At 42.1% G+C, this 22,943-nt stretch overlaps 1 protein-coding gene and 1 pseudogene across 2 annotated transcripts in view; both read right to left on the bottom strand.

Annotated features, from left to right (window-relative positions):
* Window positions 1-461: 461 nt before the first annotated feature.
* On the bottom strand, window positions 462-13,647 carry LOC307234814 (vomeronasal type-2 receptor 1-like; annotated as a pseudogene). Its single transcript has 17 exons — window positions 13,503-13,647; window positions 11,717-11,931; window positions 11,370-11,585; window positions 11,162-11,285; window positions 10,804-10,997; window positions 10,458-10,704; window positions 9,905-10,324; window positions 4,354-4,532; window positions 4,134-4,225; window positions 3,837-4,016; window positions 3,426-3,614; window positions 2,777-3,346; window positions 2,368-2,577; window positions 1,662-1,785; window positions 1,350-1,543; window positions 982-1,263; window positions 462-887 (listed from the first exon to the last, which is right to left on the bottom strand). The product of its transcript is annotated as a vomeronasal type-2 receptor 1-like (transcript).
* Window positions 13,648-17,270: 3,623 nt separating this feature from the next.
* Window positions 17,271-22,943, bottom strand: part of plch1 (phospholipase C, eta 1) — a gene marked incomplete at its 3' end in the record, with an annotated part of 73,229 nt that continues 67,556 nt past the window's right edge. The window contains exons 21-28 of the mRNA XM_080006678.1: window positions 22,070-22,149; window positions 21,846-21,905; window positions 20,894-21,278; window positions 19,946-20,056; window positions 18,711-19,807; window positions 18,401-18,596; window positions 18,140-18,280; window positions 17,271-17,992 (exon numbers count right to left, since the gene is read on the bottom strand). Coding sequence (XP_079862804.1) covers window positions 17,271-17,992; window positions 18,140-18,280; window positions 18,401-18,596; window positions 18,711-19,807; window positions 19,946-20,056; window positions 20,894-21,278; window positions 21,846-21,905; window positions 22,070-22,149 — 2,792 coding nt within the window. The remainder of the gene's footprint in view (window positions 17,993-18,139; window positions 18,281-18,400; window positions 18,597-18,710; window positions 19,808-19,945; window positions 20,057-20,893; window positions 21,279-21,845; window positions 21,906-22,069; window positions 22,150-22,943) is intronic.

Consider the following 22,943-nt stretch of genomic DNA (forward strand, 5'->3'; position numbering starts at 1 on the left):
GACTTGGTGAGTGTTTTATAGTAAACAGGAACACTTTAACATTAATGAGCAGGCAAAGAAAATAGATGTTTTCAGTCAATATAATTTGATAACCATTTAAGTTAACAATTGATTAAATTAGCAATAGATAAATCCTAAATTATTCACATTTTGTGAATAACAGCAACGTACGATGAGAAGGTTACACATTAGCACTTATATCATATTTACAATTAATATAATGTTCACAGTCCCACTTTGCTGAAATATTGACCTTTTAATTTCTCCTTTAAAGTGCAGTGTTGGCAAATTAGGAAATAAACCTTTCCTTGATTGGATTTCATTATGATTAATAAATCAAGACAATTTAAATCAACATCAAATTATTATTACGCTAAATGAAAGAGGATCTCTTAAATCCTTTACAGGACGTTCTTGTTTTCCTTGCGATATATTGCCGTTGATCGTGTTAAGTGTTACTTTTACTGTCTGCCCATCAGGTATTTCTTGGTGTTTTTCTCAGGCCTCAGCAGGATGATGAAGCACTTTGGAGCAAAGATACACAGCAGCAGGCCGTAGCTAGAAGCCAGGATGGCGAAGATCTCCACGGCGACAGCAAACTTCCCCGGAGAGCTGACGTACGCCGGGACAAATGCCACCCAGACGGCGCAGAAGATCAGCATGCTGAAGGTGATGAACTTGGCCTCGTTGAAGTTGTCTGGGAGTTTTCTGGCCATGAACGCCAAGAGGAGGCAGATACAGGCCAACAGGCCGATGTAGCCCAGGACCAGAGAGAAGCCCACCATTGAAGCCATGGCACACTGGAGGTTCACCTTTGACCCCTTCAAACCCAGGTCACGTTGAGGGACAGGAGGGCTGAGGGACAACCATATGATGCAGATGACAACCTGGAAAAACAAAGATTTGGATATGATCACATTAATCAACGTTTATATAACAATAAATTCAAACATTTGATGGTTTACACCTACTAATACTGACTTGAATACTGGTAAAAAAGCAGACGATCCCTCTCTGTTGTCCTGGACCGAACCACTTCATCAGGGCTCCGCCACCAGGCCGAGCTGAGCGGAACGCAGCTAGAACCACAATGGTCTTGACCTGAAGGCACGACACGCAGAGCACGAAGCTGATCCCGAACGCTGCCTGCTGGAAGCGACAAGACCACACCGATGGACGACCGATGAACACCAGCGAGCAGAGGAAGCAGAGCTTCAGGGACAGCAGGAGCAGGAAGCTCAGCTCTGAGTTGTTGGCTCGCACCTGGAGAGGAGGGTCGTAGGGTAAGATTAAGAGAACTGTTTATGATTTAGATGATCATGTTTTTGTTATTTGAGAGTGGTTATTACCACAGGGGTTTGACGGTACCACAGAAAGACAACAAACACAGCTGTGGTCACCACGACACCAGAAACAGCGACTGTGGTCAGGATGATGCCCATGGTTTCGTTAAAAGACAGAAAGTCCACTTTACGCAGAATGCAGGCAGTTTGATTTGCATTGGACCAGAACTCTATAGGACAGCGCTTGCACTCAGTGGAACCTGGAGGAATACAGGAAAGCGAAAAGTTAGCCCTTACTGCAGCTAATGAACAAATATATTAAGAAGGCCATGACCCTTTAAATATTTGGTTTCAATATACAGTATGTTCTCTGTTTACCAGTCTGGTTGCTGAACTCCCCTTCAGCACAGCGGACACAGTCGAAGCAGCACACTGGCTCCCCTTTCCTTCTGGCAATGCGGGTTCCTGGAGGGCAGCTCTCACTGCATATGGAAATAGGAACCTAAACAATACATCAGAATATCTCAAATACAACATCAATACGCCAAAAGTCCACCACCCTCTCTGAACCCTGCCCGCCATATTCCGTCCCATCAATAGTTTATACAAGCATACATGTACAATAATGTCAAAGGAGGTAAGGAGTAAAAGCAGAGAACCCAGATGTCCCTAGACAACAAAGTAATCAAATGAACAGCTCCCCTCACACCCGTGTGTGCTTTTGTTATTTAGCCAATGCAGATATTGCTATATCAGTAACTAAAACAATGTAAGGAATTTTAACAATTTTACACAGGGACAACAAATCATTCATTGGTGTCTGTCCACTCAAGCCGCTCGACTATGCAATTATGCAATAGCATTGACAAATTATGAAGTTTTGAGCCATATTAAAACAGCTGCTTTTGCAAACACTTTGCAATGCCAGCTCCATGTTATTGTAAACTTGTATTGACCAGAAGCGGCCTGGAACTTTATCTTGTACCACCATCTCATTTTGACCAAAGAAAACCCCCCTTTAAGCGATCAGTGTACACAAAAATATTATATTTTAAAACCTTATTATGACTTCATTTATTCAGACTACCTTGGTCTCCGTGTTCCACTGGATAGCCGACTGGTTGAGTTTCATTTTGACTTCATTCACCCGACCGATGGTAACCAGTTTGAGTGAGCCCTCGGGGCTGGTCTGCCAGTTGACCAGGTCATACACAGCTGGAATGTCGGCTCCTTGAAAGTAAAACTCTTCCCCTTGTGGGGTGGTGAAGTTCACCTTGTTCAGGTGCTCTAACATCTGAAAAGAAAGAAAATGTGGGAATTGTCTTTTTTTTTTTTTTTTTTTCAAGTGCTTACATAATTATGTATAGACATTATTTAAGCATCAATAACTAGAACTGACTCATTGAAACAAACGCTTTCCATCCATTAAATCACCGGTGGAAATTGTTATGCATGTCATATGTAGTTTTGCACCGTCATTTATTTGCTTTTACCTTTTTGGGATTGGCATTAAGTGGCGAAGCACAGGCTGAGCTGTTGTTTCTGGAAGGGTTTTCTCCGTCAGAGCAGGACAGAAGGCTGTGAAGTGCATGAGCTGCAGCGTACACAGCCAGGTAGACGTTATATGTGACTCTTAACTGGGAAGTGTCAGTGAAAGGACTCTGCACTCCCTCTAGCGTCTCACTCCCACTGCACAGCGGCAGGGGAGCTGCAAATGGAGGCCTGTCGGCAGGAGACGCAGCAGGGGTTTTTGCAGTCATCGAAGTGTTAGACGTGACCAGAGGAGGAACAGAGCTGAGAGACTGAGATGAAGGAGGCGGGACGTCTGATGGTGGAGCCACAGGACGACATCCAAACTCCTGCTCCCAAAGTTCTCTTAAAAATATGTCTCCAGGACGACGAGAGGGATGCAGACTGTGAAGATAGTGCTTGAATCCTGGTATGATTTCACTTCGAACGGCCACACCTACAACACCTCTCGCCAATTTAGAAAGAGCAACATTTTGGAGAAGAGCGCTGCTGGTGCTCCAAGCTTCACTGGCCAGAAACTGTCTGTCAGTCACCTACACAGGACGGAAGAGGAAATTAATTGAACAAAAAAAAATCAGGAATTAATTTATTAGAATAGGATTAGCCTCTTACATTTCTCTTGATCAGTTCCAGGAACAACTTCCCCACGTCTGTGTACCAGCAGAAGATCAGGATCACCTTTGCAGTTGAGCGCTGGATGGCGATCGCTGCTCGTCTGACATCGCTCATAATCCTTTCCCTGCTTAGTGTCTCTAAAAACGCTAAACACACTTCTGAACCCTGAATCTCCTCCTGGAAGACCTGTAAATACAGATGAAATTAACTGTGAAGGTGACAATTGACAAACAGAAAGAATCATATCCAAGATTTTTGAGATTTTTAAGATATCAAAAGATAACAAAACATCACAAACTCATAATAATTAAACAATTCATACATAATTCATCTTTTTAACATATTTTATTGAATAATTACTGCATTTAAAGGCATTTATATTTGTCACCTTGATACATTGGAGATTACCTGCATGGCCAGACGGCCGTAGTCGTTGTTTGCCACCACAGCTCCGACCCAGCTCCAGTGGAAGCGTATGGCAAGTTGGGCCATTGTCTTGGCCTGGTACACGTCACTGGGAATGTTCCTGAAGAAGTTTGGATACTGACTCCTGTCGCTAAGACAGGGACAGCTCGCACGGTAGCTGATCTAGTGGGAAAGATTATTGAGTTAATTGGCAACTTATTTTATTATTTCAACATGGATTCTTGACTATGGAGCATGCATCATATTAAATAATGTCAGTATTATGGTGATCAAACTCACTATCGGTACGGAGAGAGGAGCAAGGGCCCTGGACAATATTTTGGCTGATAGGGAGGAAGCACCCCCAATGATCAGAGGAACAGGCTGCCCCCCTGGAGACAGCATTACAAAAACATAGGGGGAATTAAAACAGATCACCAAACTTTGAAGGTTGAAGAAATATGCACACTGATCTTTACTGCAGTACCTCCCGTTTCCCAATCTCTTGCTGTGGACTCACAGCTCCGGCTCTCCCCTCCCAGCAGGGACAGAGCTCCTTGCAGGGCCCAGGGGTGTCGGCCACAGCTGTCCAGGATGCAGTAGCTCAGCCTCACACCTGGCAGCAGGGCGCTGTTCCTGTTAATTTCCTCTACCGCAAACGCCATGGCGTACATGTACTTCAACGGCTCTACTTCCAAACTGATAGCACAGGACAGAGGCAAATAGAATAGCGTTCCCTCTGTTAATTTATTTAACTGCAATCTTACAAAATAACCAGCATTTTTGGAGGAACAAACTCAGATCAATAAAGAAAATGGAGTTAATAAACAAAATAGATTCCAACTACTTTGACGACATTATTTTCCTCCCTTTTCAAAAATGTACTTAAAAGCATATAGCCATGTGAAATGATTCATCTATATAAAGGAGGCTCTGGATTTTTGACCTTTTTTACCCCATATTGCATATTTAATAAGAGTCAACAAGGAATGCATATGGAATTTGCCAGTCACAGAGGATTTGTTGGGATAGATCACAACCAAACACATACTGTATAAGCCCAATACTTAAAAAAAAAAAAAAAGAATCATTTTACCCAGTGCAAGATTTGTAGTGAGGAGGCTCAGTGAAACTCGCATCTATAAATGACGGATAGTAATGAAGACTGAACAGCCCACCCAGAACAACGTCTCCATTTTGGGAGAGATCCTGGTTGCTTTTCCCCTCCGGTGTGCTCCAGCGAGAGCACACGGCAGTCTGAACCCCCTCCAGTCCCACCCTGAGCCCCACGTCTTGGCCCAAAATCCCAAAAAGCAGCAGAGAGGGAGCTGAAAACCAAAACATGAATAAGCCCGGTGAAAGTGATATGTCAGTGTCAGAACTGTGACAAATTCCTAATCGTATAAGCAGTTTACATCAGACTTAAATCACATTGAAAAATAAAAAATTTAAAAATAAATATATCCCGGTCACAATAAAGTACAGAAACACACAAAAAAAAAAACGGCTGCAGCAAAATGTTTCCCGAATTCGTCTCACAATTCAGCATGAGAGTTGCACATCACTCGTGACCCCCTGATTAATTGCCAAGCCAGACAAAGACATCTGAACTACGTCCCCCAACTCCCTGCTAAAACTGACTGTTGATCTGCCGTTTTTATAAATGTGATAAAGCCTGGAGCAGAAACACACGCACGCTCAGAACCAGAAGACGTCAGTCTCTAGAGTGTAGATGAAACATACTTCCACGTGACACAGACTGATTCGTGTCCGAAGATGTGATTATTATGCAAAATTTCGATGTTTTTTCACGATGAGCAAGCTACAAATTTTAGAACTACCAAATATTCCCATTTGAATAATGGTCTACCAGCACTGACTTGAATAACTACTGCAGTGAGGCAGAATGCTTGGCTCCAATTCTGACACAATTGGATTACAGAGAACACTGAGCGTGCCAAAGAGGGAAAATTAGATCCTCTTAAAATTCTTCATTACTAGCATTGTAAGTATCTATAATACATGATGAATTGGGGGGGAAAAGCCGAATTAAGTTATTAAGAACTATGCGAAAATGAGGGGTTTTTTTTGGCAAGAAAACCTGAGGTGCTAGTCCCCCACAGGAGGTCACCAGAGATCTCACTGGGGGACTCAAGATCTTGGACGATTTGAGAAGGCGTATGATAATAGTCAAACATTCGTTCCAAAATCAGTGTTAATAATAACAATAACAATAAGTTAATTCAAATGTAAATTGTAACACAATCCATAACTATATGTCATGAATAATAATAACTAATTATAATGTATCACATGCTCTAAAAGCCTTGCATTCTCTCCCATGAATATAGAAGTAATTCAAACAAAAATGATTGTTGATGACACAAAAGTGTCTTTTAAATAGGGGGTCTCACATTGAATCACCTAATGCACTGTAACCAAAACCTTATGAGATTAGGATTCTAATCTGTCATTCTTGTCTATATTCTGTGTGTATTCTGGCCTGTGTTATCTAGCACCAGAGTTTTTGTCTGACGGGGCAGCCTCAGACAGCCACGGGGCAGCCTCAGGGTCATTGGATGGAGTGAATGAAATGTGAGATGAAATGTGCTTCTGTAAATAGCATAGCCCTGGTCTGCGGGATGGGAGCTGAAAGGGAATTATTTGTTTTGACAGAGGCAAAATAAAGTACAGACAGCAATTCTAATACTCTAATACTTCCCCTGATGAAGGCAGTTTAGCTGCAACACATAGGTCCAGCAGTTTCCTTTTATTTACAGTTGTATATAGCAAGTTATCCTTTTTTTTTTATACATCAAATGACCTCTAGTACGTAATAAGAAAAAGATTTTACAGAAAATGTCAGGTGATATAAAACTATTTTACGGACCTTTGTTGAGCAGAGGGACGACAGCGTTTTACAACAATACATTTCTGCCTGTTTATGAAATGAGGCGGTGAGTTCATTTGGGGATTCAGACGTTTAGATATACAGTAGATGAGGGTGGAAGTATTTTGGGAGACATTCGAAGGTTTCCATGTTTTAGAGCCAGGGAATAAAATTTCACAGCAGCAGAAAGAGGATTTTTCCACGTACACTGAAGGTTTGGTATCTTAGGCCTTCACCGTTGTAACTTTTCTTTTTTTTTTTTAACTGTTTCTCTCCACAGTATGTTCCCCAAACTGCTCCAGAGCAACAGGATTCCTCAGAGGAATAACGTCAGGGAGGAGCGGCGATGTCCCACGGCCACAGGTGTTCCATTACCTCCCTCCATTACTGCTTTATTTCCACACAATTACTCACAATTATCCACTCAAGTTGCACAGGGGGACAGGTGTTGTGATGTCTCTGTACAGTCTCAAGATGTTTTTTTTGACACGGTTGTTGTTAATGTTAGTGTTGCCTTAATTTATTTAATTATGCTTTTCTCCATTTTGTGTTATTCAAGTTAACCGAGTCGACTTGTTATATTTCCTAAGTGCTCTTTTGTTACTTTTTTTTGTTATATCATATATAATTTACTTTCTTATTCTTATTTTTCTTCTTCTTCTTCTTCTTCTTCTTCTTCTTCTTCTTCTTCTTCTTCTTCTTCTTCTTCTTCTTCTTCTTCTTCTTCTTCTTCTTCTTCTTCTTCTTCTTCTTCTTCTTATTATTATTATTATTATTATCTATTATTTGATATTGAAATGTTGTAGTTAACCATGCAATTTATTATAATATAAAAGCGTCCAGCATCCACCCACATACAAGCCCGTCAGAGTCTGCACCTCTAAGCAACCAAAACAAAACCTCAACCAAACTAACTAGTCCATTCAAGAAAGCTTTTTACTTCCTTTTTTCTGTAATATTTCAAGATGAATTCATTTTATTATAAAAAATGAAACATCTCAGTCATTTGGGAGGAAAAAAAAACTGATTATGAAGCTGTATATTGCTGTTTTAATACTTATTTATATATTAAACTTAAAATACTGATTAGTAGTTCAAAGAACAGTGGTCTGTCTCGTACTCTTTGCTCTTCAGGGAGTTCATCTCAGCAGCTGCTGTGTCCCTCTCACCTGATCTCTCTCTCCCTCTCTCTCTCTCTCTCTCGCACTCTCCCCCTCTCTCTCTCTCTCTCTCTCTCTCTCTCTCTCTGTTCCCCCCTCTATCTCTGTCTGTCCTTCCACTCCCTCTCCCCCCCTTTCTCTCTCTCTGTGTGCCCCCCTTTGTCTCTTCCTCTCGCTCTCTCTCTCTCTCTGTCCCCCTCTGTCTCTCTCTGTCCTTCCTCTCTGCCTCTCGCTCCCCCTCTCTCTCTCTCTCTCTCTTTCTGCCCCCCTCTGTCTCTCTGTTCTTCCACTCTCTCTCTCTCTCTCTCTCTCTCTCTCTCTCTCCCTCCCAGTTGTGTAACCTCCACCGTACATTACTGTAACATCAGGCAGTAATATTTAAAATATATTTTGTATGATTAATACATTTTAAGTCATTATCATATAATGCTGTATCTATTATTCTAGTAAGTTATACCAAAAGCTTCCACATAGGAAATACATTCACATTGTCAGATAAAAAACATGAACTCTGAGAGGGTGATCAGGTCACATTATCCTGCTTTTTACACAGCTACATCAACTAGCCACTTATAAAATAATGTCAAATCAGTATTCTGTCTCAATATACTCTTTTATTTTGTAAATAGCCATGTAATGAGCGGGATAATGTGCAGCCAAAATAACTGCCTTGAGACTGAAACAACATCCCTTTGTTTCGTGTCGGGGTGCAGATCATCCTGTGGGTTGATATTTTGGATTTTCTGAGATGGGTCTAAAGGTCTGGTCTGAGACGTCTCTTGAAAACGACATTATTCTTGTTATTGTTATTGTTATTATTATGGTTAAAAAAGGTTGGATGTAATCACTGAAAACAAGTCATAATAATTCGTCAAAAACAGGTGTGTGTGTGTGTGTGTGTGTGTGTGTGTGTGTGTGTGTGTGTGTGTGTGTGTGTGTGTGTGTGTGTGTGTGTGTGTGTGTGTGTGTGTGTGTGTGTGTGTGTGTGTGTGTGTGTGTGTAAGGAGCAGGATACAAAAATCTCAGTATATTACTACCATCTAGTGGATGTTCCTTGTTAAAGCAGTAACGTGTGACAATACAATTCTAAGAATTATCCCACTGAGCATTCTTTATCTTATCAGCGCTAAAACATAAAAAACAAACTACAAAATGATTTGGGCTCTCAAGCTGCCTTGTCATATAGATGAAAACATAAACAAGTATTTTGAAGACAGTATTTTGAAAAGTAAGCAATTCAATCTGCATTTCTAAAGTAAAACATCTTTTTGAGACGTTGTTTTTCATAAAGTTTAGTGAAGAATCTAAAAAACAAACAAAAATGAATTACTGTTTATTGCAATTCAGGTAATATAACCCAATTTAATATAGAGTTTAACTGAAGATTCAACCACTAGCGTATGTTTAATCTAATATCCGTCAGGAATATATTTTTGCAGCAACAATATAAAATGAGAATAAAGTATTACACACCAACCGAATGCAAGGCGACTGAACACAACATAATTTTGCCTGTACTGGTTTAATGCCTTTGTTTTTCTCGATAATCTATTGGCAAAGGGGACACTTGTACAATAGCGTTTTGTTACGTGAAATACCAAGCAAAGCAGAAATCGGACAATTTTTTAAACAATGTCATGACAACGTGAACTATCGAGGTAGGAAGTCACATTTTTATGAACCGTTCAACAACAGTAATGTGCAGATTCCAATTTCTCCCGGAGAACTACTTCTTATCTTGGCAGTTTAACTGGAGCAGTGTAAAGTGTAATACTCTGAATACATATCACCTGACCACAACTGCCAAAGATAAACTTTTATGTGAGTTGATTTCTTCTGTGATAATCTCAGTTTATTTGTCATTGTCAAACTAACAGACATACATTTGCAGTACATTGATTTATATTAACATTCAGTTTAATATTCACACACTGAGATGAATGAAAGAATGAATTGTATGTTTTCCTTGTGGTGCCTTTTTACTGCAGGTGCATTAAATGTGCTTATAGCTCCTTTTTTACTATCTGCCCATCAGGTATTTCTGGGTGTTTTTCTCAGGCCTCAGCAGGATGATGAAGCACTTTGGAGCAAAGATACACAGCAGCAGGCCATAGCTAGAAGCCAGGATATCGAAGATCTCCACGGCGACAGCAAACTTCCCCGGAGAGCTGACGTACGCCGGGACAAAGGCCACCCAGACGGCGCAGAAGATCAGCATGCTGAAGGTGATTAACTTGGTTGTTGAAATTGTCTGGGAGTTTTCTGGCCATGAACGCTACACAGAGACGGAGGCAGGCCAACAGGCCGATGTAGCCCAGGACCAGAGAGAAGCCCACCACTGAAGCCATGGCACACTGGAGGTTCACCTTTGACCCCTTCAAACCCAGGTCACATTGAGGGACAGGAGGGCTGAGGGACAACCATATGATGCAGATGACAACCTAAAAGAAACAGGTTAAATGCATAAAAATAGAGTTGATATTATAATATAGATATCAACATGATCATTTAATAGGAAATGAATTTCAGTGATCGGTGAAACATCACTGAAATTTTTAACAACACTACTCTTACCTGTATACTGGTAAAAAAGCAGACGATCCCTCTCTGTTGTCCTGCACCGAACCACTTCATCGCCACCAGGCCGAGCTGAGCGAAACGCAGCTAGAACCACGATGGTCTTGACCTGAAGGCACGACACGCAGAGCTGGAAGCGACAAGCCCACACTGATGGACGACCGATGAACACCAGCGAGCAGAGGAAGCAGAGCTTGATGGACAGCAGGAGCAGGAAGCTCAGCTCTGAGTTGTTGGCTCACACCTTTGGGTAAGAGAGAAGGAGGTCATTGAAGGAAATATGCTTTTCCAATTCATGAAATGAACCAAGATCTGTGGCGTTATTAAATGACGACGCTCTCACCAGCGGTGTGGTCTGGTAGCTCAGGAAGACGATAAGCACAGCTGGTGTCACCACCACGCCAGTCACAGCTACTGCTATCAGAGTAATGGCCATGGTTTCCTCAAAGGACAGAAAGTCGACTCTGCGAAGGACGCAGGCGGTTCGCTTGGCATTGGACCAGAACTCTATCGGACAACGCCTGCAATGAAGTGAGCCTGAGAAGAGAAAACAAGAAATTGTGAATTGTGGATAAACTGCATTGGTGAAGATCAGGAAAGTGAAAAGTATACCCGTACTGCAGCTAATGAACCAATTCAGAGCATATGAAAAGGCACTGACCCTTTAAATATTTGGTATTCCTATGTTGTTCTTTGTTTACCAGTCTCATTACTAAACTCCCCTTCAGCACAGCGGACACAGTCGAAGCAGCACACTGGCTCCCCTTTCCTTCTGGCAATGCGGGTTCCTGGAGGGCAGCTCTCACTGCATATGGAAATAGGAACCTAAACAATACACCAAAACACAACATCAATTATATAAGAAGGAATGTTTTGAAAATGAACTCATGTTGCCTTCAGTCTGACTACCTGATTGGTTCCGGTGCTCCACTGAATCACTGATTGCTCAGATCTGAAATTCAGATCGAAGCCTTTCACCCGACCGATGGTAACCAGTTTGAGTGAGCCCTCGGGGCTGGTCTGCCAGTTGACCAGGTCATACACAGCTGGAATGTCGGCTCCTTGGAAGTAAAACTCTTCCCCTTGTGGGGTGGTGAAGTTCACCTTGTTTAGGTGCTCTAACAGCTAGAAGCAAGACAATGCTCGGATTAACACTTTATCATATAAGTTGTATAAGTTATGTGGCAATAGATGTAATTCTCGTGAAAAACCATCGCCCCTACACCCATCGCCCAATTGTGCTAAATTGTTTCCACCTCTTTGCTGTTGATATTGTGTGGGGAAGCGCAGGCTGAGCTGTTGCTTCTGGGAGGGTTTTCTCCGTCAGGGCAGGACAGAAGGCTGTGAAGTGCATGAGCTGCAGCATACACAGCCAGGTAGACGTTATATGTGACTCCTAACTGGGAAGTGTCAGTGAAAGGACTCTGCACCCCCTCTAGCGTCTCACTCCCACTGCACGGCGGCAGGGGAGCTGCAAATGGAGGCCTGTCGGCAGGAGACGCAGCAGAGGTTTTTGCAGTCGTCGAAGTGTTAGACGTGGGCAGAGGAGGAACAGAGCTGAGAGACCGAGATGAAGGAGAAGACGGAGGCAGGACATCTGCCTGTGGAGCCACAGGACGACATCCAAACTCCTGCTCCCACAGTTCTCTTAAAAACATGTCTCCAGGACGACGAGAGGGATGCAGACTGTGAAGATAGTGCTCGAATCTTGGTATGATTTCACTACGAACGGCCACACCTACAACACCTCTCGCCACTTTAGAGAGAGCAAAATTTTGGAGAAGAGCGCTGCTGGTGCTCCAAGCTTCACTGGCCAGAAACTGTCCGTCAGTCACCTACACAGGACGGAAGAGGAAATTAATTTAAAAAAATAAATCAATAACATAATTAATTTATTAGAATAGGATTAGCCTCTTACATTTCTCTTGGTCAGTTCCAGGAACAACTCCCCCACGTCTGTGTACCAGCAGAAGATCAGGATCACCTTTGCAAGTTGAGCGCTGGATGGCGATCGCTGCTCGTCTGGCGTCGCTCTTAATGCTCTGTCAACTTATTTTTCTAAAAACGCGAAACACACTCCTGAACCCTGAATCTCCTCCTGAAAAACCTGAAAGATATAAATAAAAAGAACGATTAAGACAGGACGACTGAAAAGCATTTAGAGAGGTCACGTTCCAGTGCTCTCGTTAGCTCAATGGGGAAAGATAGGTGAAGAGAAATAAATACAGTCAATCTCAGTTAAATACAAATTAAACATACTTTAAATATATCAATAAAAAGGAGCACCTGTAATGCCAGACGGCCATAGTCGTTATCTACTATCACCGCTCCAACCCAGCTCCAGTGGAAGCGTTTGGCCATCATCTTGGCTTGGTGCACGTCGCTGGGGATCGTCCTGAAGAAGTTTGGAAACTGACGCCTGTCACTGAGACAGGGACAGCTGGCCAAGTAGCTGATCTGAAGAAAACAAAATGGATGCATAGAATATTTTATCATTAAAAATGTATGTTTTTTAAATGTTGATGTTTTTCATTGTTGGTGGTGGGGTCTGCCTTTCCTGGGCAAGAATGCAAAGATCAGGCACACACATATTTACAAAAAAAAAGAACAGAACTCAAAAACATCTTGAACATCACTTGTCACCTCAAGTGAAAAAAGCAAATCGATCGATTACAACAATGCAAACATAGAGAAAAAACAGTCTTCTATAATCCACCCAATACAAAAGAATCTTATGGATTTCCACATTAAAGTATGTATTATGCATTATCTTGAATCTCTTTTCTTTGAGGCAGTGACACTCACTATGGGAACAGACAGCGGTGCCAGGGTCCTGCACAGTATTATGGACGATGAGGAAGACGCACCACCAACCGCCAAAGGAACAGACTCTGATGGTAGTGAGAAAAATGACCAGCACAGATACACATTACAATACACTAACCTTAAAAATAGGGTCAGAGCAGTAGTAATGTGTGTGTGTAGCAATCTAAATAGTATCTCTCCTCCCCTCAGACTGGGGCAGACTGGCTGTGGACTCACAGCTCCGGCTCTCCCCTCCCAGCAGGGACAGAGCTCCTTGCAGGGCCCAGGGGTGTCGGCCACGGCTGTCCAGGATGCGGTAGCTCAGCCTCACACCCGGCAGCAGGGACGCGTTCCTGTTGATTTCCTCCACTGCAAATGCCATCGCGTACACGTACTTTAATGACTCCACTTCCAAACTGACACCTCGGGAGGGAAGTAAAATGAGTAGAAAAAACATCAACAGACCAGACCAACACACCACTGTCTGCAGTATCATAATATGACAGTCCAGTCAGTGTTTGCATAATTTTAACTAAAAGACTAAACTCTACAAACTCTAAAGAAATATTAAAAACATAAACAAGTTTTTCCATATCACTTATACACTACATAATTACCCAGTGCATGGTGCATAGTGAGGAGGTTGAGTGAAGCCCATTTCTGGAGCTGAAGGAAGGTAGTGAAGGTTAAACAGCCCTCCCAAAGCCACGTCTCCATCCTGGGAGAGTCCCCGGTTGTTCTTCCCCAGCGGTTCACCCCAGCGAGAGCACAGGGCGCTCTGAACCGCCTCCAGTCCCACCCTGAGCCCCACATCTCTGCCCGAAATCCCAAAAAGGATCAAGGTGGGAGCAATGAAGGCCCACCCAGTCAGGAGCCAGGAGAACCAGCACATTGATGTACCTGTACTCAACATCTGATACACAGGTTTGGGTTTGTCGTCCCAGAAGGTCCATTTCAATGTACGTGTATTCAGATTTAGACCTAAATCACGTTGGCATTAATTAAAAAAATAAATAACACAGTAACCTGCCGGAAAACCCTCAGACAAATTGATACAACATACAAGATATGACAAAATCTCCTAAAAATAAATCAATTGATTTACAGACGTTGCCATCAGTTAAATGAGAGGAAACAAATACATACAATCCTATCTACTGTACCAGCAGAAAAAGTAAAACAGGAAGGAAGGAAAAAATAACTCAGAATCAGAACGGACACACAAATACATTTAAACTGCAGTGTACCAGACCACTCTGACAGGTTAAGTGGGTATATATACAGTAAATACCTTCGGGGACCCTTGAGGGGACTGCTGACCTCAGATTTGGAACACACGTGCACGCACGCATACACACTCACACACACACACACAAAGTTTACCCAGAAGATTACACACACAAACATGCATACACACACAACCACAATGATAGCAAGATGCCAGAGCAATTGGTGTGAGAGGACTGGTTTGTATGTGTGTGCGAGTGTGTGTGTATGTAGAAAGGAGTGGCACTGTTCATAAAGTTTTTAATCTGTAAATAAGATGTCACCCAACAAATCTGATTTAAATCCCTTTCATTATGCTGCTCTAAATCCTGCTGCCCTAATTCTTTAGAATAGCCCAATATGCCACCCATATGTGCAGGGAAATACATGCCCAGTGCCACAGGTGTGCTACTTGTAACCTCAATTACAAAATAATTTAATTTCAATTACATTTTGGTCCATTATAAATGCACCAAAAGGAGGCACATGGATATGGATTAGATGTGCACGTGCATGTTTTTTTCATCTTGTTTTTCCTATCATACCTAACAAAAGGTAAACACATTACAATGTTTTTTTATGCATGTACCTATTCCTAATTTAAAAAAAAAAAACCTTTTTTTAAAATAAGCAATAGGTCTGTGTTTTTATTTTCAACATTCAATTTTTATAATTTTAACATTAGCACGTTGGGTGCCATTCAGATGGCTGCTTGTTAGATAAGCAGATAGCATAGATGCTCAACTTGGGATCCGGGAACCCCCAGGGGTCCTTCAAATGCTTTCATGGTATCCAGAAAAATGATTGATAGTTAAACTTCACCATTAGCAAATTTACAAGACATTAGCACTGTTAGAGAATATACAATAATGGCTGTTTTGATCATAGTTTAACTGTTATTTACATATGTAACTACATTATAGACACATATGAAAGTTTGGACTAAATAAATTCCAAAAATAAATCAGCTGTCTTTTCAAATTAGGGTTCCAAAGACAACATCGTAGTCTAGTCTTGAGGTGAAAAAGGTTAAGAATCATTCTTCTACACCATCAAATTACATTTGAAATTCATTTGAAACATTTCAAATGAAAACTGAGGAAGCAGAATGTGAAAGAAAAAAAGTTGTTGTTTTCTTTTTGGGAGGGAAGGGATGGAATACAGGCCTGAACTCATTGCTAACCCTTCTGGATGTGTAGTGGGCCTAATTCAACAAAGCATCGTTGAAGGAGGGTGCCCACTTGAAAAACTCAGTGACATTGAAATACAAATGCCCACTTGAAATGCTCTCGCTGGCACTTGTGGGGCTTGTCGCAGCTCGGTCACCAACTGAGCCATTTGGAGTTTCACGTATGGAGTTTTACGATGGTACTTAGGGACAAGAGTGAAGTGTGTGAAGTTGTTTGGCTGAACCCTATGTAGCCTAATTTTTAGCACAAGGGATTTAACATCAGACCCTGTATAGCATTGTAGCCCTGTAGACATTGTATGGATTGTATACTATTTCAGCATTTGTATTTTTACAATTTAAACAAAACTCCAAACACAATAAGCTTGTTTGAATCAAGTTTCGCTTTGGATAAGTTCATATTTTATTGCATTTGTAGGAAAATGCTCATAGTCATCAAATGAGCAACAAAGAAAAGAGGATGGGTTCAACACTGGAAAAAAAGATTAAAAAAAAAAACTGCAGTTTTGTTCAGTCTAAAACCCTAAAGTCTCATCATATTCCTGTACAATGTTCAATCTGTGTGAGCATTCCCTTCTATTCCGTTATTTACAAATTAAATTACCAGTTCCAACTAGAGAGCACTTTTTTTGCAGTCTGTATCAAAGTAATTATAAAAATAAAAGTATTTAAACTTCAAAGGTTTAAAATATTAAACAGTGTTACAAATCCTAGAAATCAAAAGGAGAGGAGGTCCAGGCAAGCAATTCTATGTTCTGTATTTCACCAAATGCAAGCGAGTCTATGATCCTTAATTTCATACAGTGCAACTATTTGTCCAGGGCAGATGCACTAGGGCAACATTTACTGTATGAGTTGCACTAGTGGTGCATAGTCATGCTTGACAAATTCACAATTAACATGCAGAAACCTAAACTTCATGGACCCTTTTAATTAAAAAGAAATCCAAGATTCAAATAAACAATTCAGAATATTTACACACAACACAAACATAACCTTAAATAAGATATCTGATAAAAACAGACCCCATCCTATAAAACTGGCTGTTTACTACACATTCAAAATTTACAAGGATTGAGAACTTCCAACTTCCAACACAATTCCTCTTTTTTGCTTCATAGTAACTGTAGACAATTCAGACAGCACGTCACAGGGACGAACAGAAAAAGATTTTGTACAATCAGCTCAGGAATATTTTTTAGAGGAAATTAACTTCAGGGTACAATTACACGCTGAGCAGAACAAGACAATACATTGCCAGAATAGGTGGAATTTGAATTCTCACGTTATTGAATAGTGGGAATCGCATACAGGAAGTACATGCTTTCAGATCCAATCAGTCATAACAAGTATATAATGCCCCAGCTATATTGTACAAAGGATACACTTTAGGACCAAAATATTATAAGGAAAACCTGGAAGTAAACATGGGGGACAGCAAGAAATGCCAAATTCATGTTTTTCCTTTGATCATCTTGTGTAACAGCACTTCCTTCCACAATTAATGTAAAGCCATCCTTCTCATTGTAGGTCATTACCGGGTGGTAGAGCTACAGTCTAAGTAAAAAGTAAACCTCAGGCTCTGATGAAGAGCAAGTAGAGTCCACAGATGGATATGAGTCATTAGTGTAGCAGCCATCCCCATAGTGGTCAACATATCCATAGCGGAGTGATGTGCAGGCTCCCTCAGGAAGCCCCCTGTCCTCCAGCTGATCCAGGTAACCTGCTATGTAGGAACCAGTGGAATGTCTGTTAGTGGACGGGTTCTGGGAGGCTGGTTTGTTACGCAGTACCACGCCGCCAACACCGACGGTGCCAGTATTCCCCATTTCCACCCGAGGCTTCAGCGCTTCCTGCTGCCTTTCTCGAGCACGGCTGTTGATGTGACGCACGCGGCTTTGGCTTCGAGAGGAAAGGCGACGTGTGAGGAGCGCTGGTGACTCATCTGTATCTCTGGGAGCAGACTGAGCTGCGTTTAAGGGCGGCTGCTGCTGTGACAACAGGTCTTTGGCCATCTGAGGCAGCTGGGGGGACGGAGGCCTGTCGTGTCCCTCTAGGTTTACCAGCTTGCGCAATTGCTCTGTGAGTGGGTCCGATGACTGTGTTTGGTGGGTTAGACCCCCCAGGGCCCCCATCCTCCTTCGCTCCTTCATGTGGGGAGTGATGAAACTGCGGCTTATAATATTATATTTACTCTGAAAGTTGCAAGATATGTCCTCAGATGTCAGGTCTCCCAGGGATTTGGATTTACTTGGACAAGAGGTTTTGCATGCTATAGTGGCAGGTTGAGAAAGCACTGGCGAAGGGCCTAAATGTGCCTGTAATTGAGCCCTAGTTTCAGACTTAGGCGGCTGTGTACTATCAAGATGGGAATACATTTGGGTCGGTGGCTGTGTTTGACTGTATGACTGTGGCTGACTTTGACGCACCTGGATGTATTGAGAAGCTGAAGATACAGGTGAGGGCGTGTAGCAGTCAGTGTCCAGCCGGCTGTACACTATATCAGTGTCAGAGGTAGGGGAATACAAGGCTCTGTCTCTAGAGAGACTTACAGGTACACCTGGTTTGGAAGGGAGACACTCAGAGGATAAAGAGCCACTCTTAAAACAACCTACTCCCTCCTTCTCTGGTGGCTTGTCTCCCAGCCTTTCCTGGTAGCATCCATTTTGGCCAGTGCTGCCATTGTAGCTTCTCTGTTGAGCATAGGACATGCTAAAGTCTTTGTTGTGGTCATAGGACTTAGATCTGTACTGCCCAAAAGGGTGGCTGTTCTGACGAAGTGGACTATTATTGGTGGATTGAGAATTGATGAGTCTGTCATTGTGAGATGGCTGGTAATTCGGTGGCAGTTGGTGGTGTGACAGCTGTGAAGAAGGCTGGTACACCGGTGAGACACATTGTGAAAATGGAGACATATGCGATGAGCGCTGATCTTGCGAGTTAAAGGATTGTGATGGATTTTTTTGCTCTGAATAGCTTGTAGTGTATACATTGTTTTGGTAAATGGCATGACGTTTTGTCGGGCTTGTGAGAGTTTGGATATATTGTGGTGACATCAGCATCATCTCCAGTGGATCCTCATCAACATTTATCTCTATTTCCTTGAAACTAGATGTGGTCCAGCCGTTGTAGAACTTTGAAGGAGTACCATTTTCAGGCCTGTTGCTTACATAGCTTCTTGAAGAACCACTGACCGGTTCTGGCAAGGGGCCTATTGGGTCCTTCACCTCTTCGTACACGCTCTCTTCTGACTCCCTAACCAGCTCACTATCAGCCCTCTCTATTTGCACATGACGCCACTCCATGCTACCCCCTTTCACCAAACTCTGAGATGGTTTGACTGGGGAGGAAGCTAGGCTGTTTGATGGGGTACTTTCCATTGACTCTGGCTGGAGATGAATGGACTGTTTCTTCAGGTTGTACACCGAGGTAGGAGACAATACCTCTTCATCCAGAATGGTGTAAACCTCCTCTTGCTCAGCAGTTTCTGGGCTGCAGAAGAGAATTGGAGCAGATGTGTCTACCTGGGAGATCTTCTGTGGTGAAAGGAGTTTGTGGTTTGTATGAATGGTGTTTTGAGGACTCATTAGTCCTCTGATTGTGTTCGTGCAATTTGATACTCTGGTGTCAAGAGGTGACATGAAATCTTGCATCACGTTATGTGGGATTGTAGACTTGATGTTTGACGCGTTAGGGGTGCTACAGTGTTGAGTGGAGGTATGAAAAGAGCCCTGATTTTCACTTTTCATGCCACCACTGGATAATGAGGTATGATTGTTTTGGTCAGAAGTGGTCTCAAACTGACCGATTAGAGCAGAAATAGACCCACAGGTGTCATTCTCATTGCCTAGGGATACAGCATCAATGAGCCTGGAGATGGTACTGTCATGTAAGGAGCTGGGACTCCGGACATTAGAGCGATCCACGTTTACTGGGGAAAGAGGAGGCACAGGAGTGGGGGCAGAAGAGGACGACGAAGAGATGGATGTTGCTACCATAAATGGTGTGCTGTTTGATGTTGTCTCCAGATGGTGTGGTCTCCTCTGGGTGTTACCAAATAGTGAGCTCCGCCATTCCTCTTGAGTACCTGCGGACATGATCCCATATCCACTGCTATTGTGGACTCCTTTCTGTGATTGTACTTTAAAATAATCGCCTTCACCTCTTGCTTCCTCTTTTCCAATGACAACATAAGAAGTCTCATCTGATTGGCCAAGCTGTGTACTTCCACTGGTGTATGCACTTGAAGGGGAAGAGACTCTCGGTTGGGCGGTGGCAGATGATTCAATGAGGAGACCCACAGATGTAGACCTGGGCCGCTCAAAGGGGCACATTCCTAGTGACAGAAAATTAAACAAAGGAATTACCATGCTGTTCTACATTCATAAATGCTACCAATGACCAACGAACACAAGACAACATCAACAGAACCTTTAGTCCAGCCATCACAAGCCACTAACAATGCACAGACAAATGGGATGTAGCACCAAGTACAACTGTGAAGGGAAGCTGGGAAATGAAGCTGTGAAGGTAAAAACAGAAACATCCAAACTCGTGAACACTTCAGGAAAAGGCATGGGATCCATTAGCTCTAGTGGGATCAAATCACACAGCAATATTTAGGCACCGAACAAAATACTTTTCGGTAGACGCAATACTGGTACTGTATGTTTTTTGGATGACGCAACAATAGTCATTTAAGATTACCTGCAGGGATATCCTAGTCAGTTCTCTACTATAAAGAAGGACAACAGAGTGAAGAAGGGACAGAAAAGGCAAGTTAACGTATAAGGGAAAGTGAGCAGCAGTCTTATTACATCAATACGGTTACATGTGCGTCTGTGTTAGATTTTTAGAGAATGAAAGGTTAGAAAAAGTGGACAAAAATACTGAAGGTTAACATTTAACAAAGTGCAAACCAACCAAAGCAGCATACAACCAAATAAGACATGGCCGCAAAGAAACACGTGAGCCTCTTGTTTTCAAGAACATTAGTGATCACAACACTGCACAGAAATGCTGGGAGGCTTCTTGAGTTAATATGAGATTATTTATTTAATCTATCAGTACATCATCTCTTATTTGATATTCATATTAGTTTGGTTCTGATTTGTATATAGTTTCCTGCAGTTTGCATTTTAGTTTTCAGGGAAAACCAGAGATGAATACCCACCAATGACAGTGTCTGCACCCAGGTCATGCTGCTCCTTGTCTGGGGAATAGAGGGACAACTGCCCTTGCAGAAGAGTGTCCAAGGGCATGGAGATGGGCCTGTGGGTGAGAGGGGGTCGTGGTTGATGACGCCTGTCCACCACCGACTCTCTTCCAGCTATGCTCTCTCCTCTGGCCACAGCACTATTCTTTCGGTCTGATATGGAAGCCGTCGGCTCAGCGAGGGTCATCTTGGTCTTCTTCCGTCCCTTTGCAGGGGCACTGGCTGTACGGCGCAAGAAGTGGTCGCTGATAGAGCGTTTCCTCAGAGCAGCACCGGAGTTGGTTTCTACAGAGGATTTAGAGGATCGGCTGAATAAGCCCCTGATACCACGCAGCTGATGACCCTGTAGGCAACAGAAATACAGGGTGAATAACATAATCTAGTCGTTACATTAAGTAAGTGTCACACATAATAATGTAGCAGAAAGATGCACATCTGAGGCAGAATGAAGAAACCTTAGACATTACGTTACACCTTAGACATAGTTGCTCAATGTCACTATCCAGCCATGTGTTGAGCAACGTGTTATTTAGAGCAAACAATTGCTTTGTTTGTGTACAGAAGCTGCCCATAGATGGTGCCATAACCTTCCAAGTCCAACAAACAAAACCAATCTGCAAAAACAACCATGAATTATGCATGCATGTTTGCTTTGCCAATTTCAGCTATTACACATTTACTGACAATAGCACCACAACAAGACAAATTGAATCATCTTAATGGAGGATAGGTGAAAACACAGTAATCAAAAACAAATGAAATGGTCTCATTTCTCAGTACTGCATGTTGGTGGTTTACTGCAATTTCATGCACAAGCACCAAACTGTATTTATGGCAGAACAAAAAGACCGGTTTTGCATTCATGCATAAATGTTTCATGCGACACACAGACTTCGTGCTGTCAGGATACCTTGTTAGATCCTAGAAAATGCATTATAGTAAAGCTGGGGTTCAGGACTAGGGGGCTCCACTAGAAAAACAAAGGATTTGGAAGGAGCATAACGTTGTTTATCCACTTTTTCCTTTTACGTCCAGAATGCACAATTCCAATGCAGTTCTTACATACAGTCAATAGTGTAGGAGGAAAATATCCTTGGATAAAAGAAGTAAAGATCTGCATTGCATAGCACTCACCTTCCCATAGATGTCATGTACGGATATATGGACAAAGATGGATGCCTCAGTCAACCCCTCTAAATAAACATGTCTGTAACCTGTGGTTGGGAACAAACAGAAAGTTAGGCAGTGACTGACACTTAAAATTGTGTCTCATGGTTAAAAGAAGACAAAATAATATAAAAATAATAAAATGCCATTGCCATGGGGGATATTGTGTATTGTCAACATGCAAGCATGCTTCTGACTGTCAAATGATATTATAACTAAATTTACACTAATTCACAATGACAAATTTCCCCTTTTAAGTACAGGGTATTTTAACAGCCTCAAAGTATCACTGTGCATCTTAAGCAAATCTGACATGTTTTTTTTCCATGATGTGCAGTGAACTTAAAGTCAGCTGAATGACACAAATAGCTGGAGTATGTTGTGCCAAAACAAAACCAGCCAATCAATGTCAAGGATCACTCCTCATCAAAAGGTCATCAGAAGTTTCAAGGCAAATTTGGATCACAAACATCAACGTAGATTAAAAAAAATAAATAAAAATTGTGTTAATCCATAATTACGACTACTTTACCTAAACAAGTTCCCAAGGCCATACGTTTTCTGAACGTAAAAAAAAAAATCATAATTAACAATCATAACTAAGAAGAATATAAAGAAGAATAAGTCCATACCTTTGGTAATTAGTAATCTGATAGTCCTTTTTCACATAAATTATATCTGAAATGGTGTTCATGGATATGTTGCTTACAAAGATACTCATTACCTGATACCCGCTACCCGATATGCAGCATTAACAACCCTCATCCCCTTATTACATTATGGGAATCTAGGGCCCTGGGAACACTGGGATACACTTCCCTACGGGGTGTAGCCAAACTGC

This window comes from Zeus faber (assembly GCF_960531495.2).
Source record: "Zeus faber genome assembly, chromosome: 9".
In the NCBI taxonomy this organism is placed as follows: domain Eukaryota; kingdom Metazoa; phylum Chordata; class Actinopteri; order Zeiformes; family Zeidae; genus Zeus; species Zeus faber.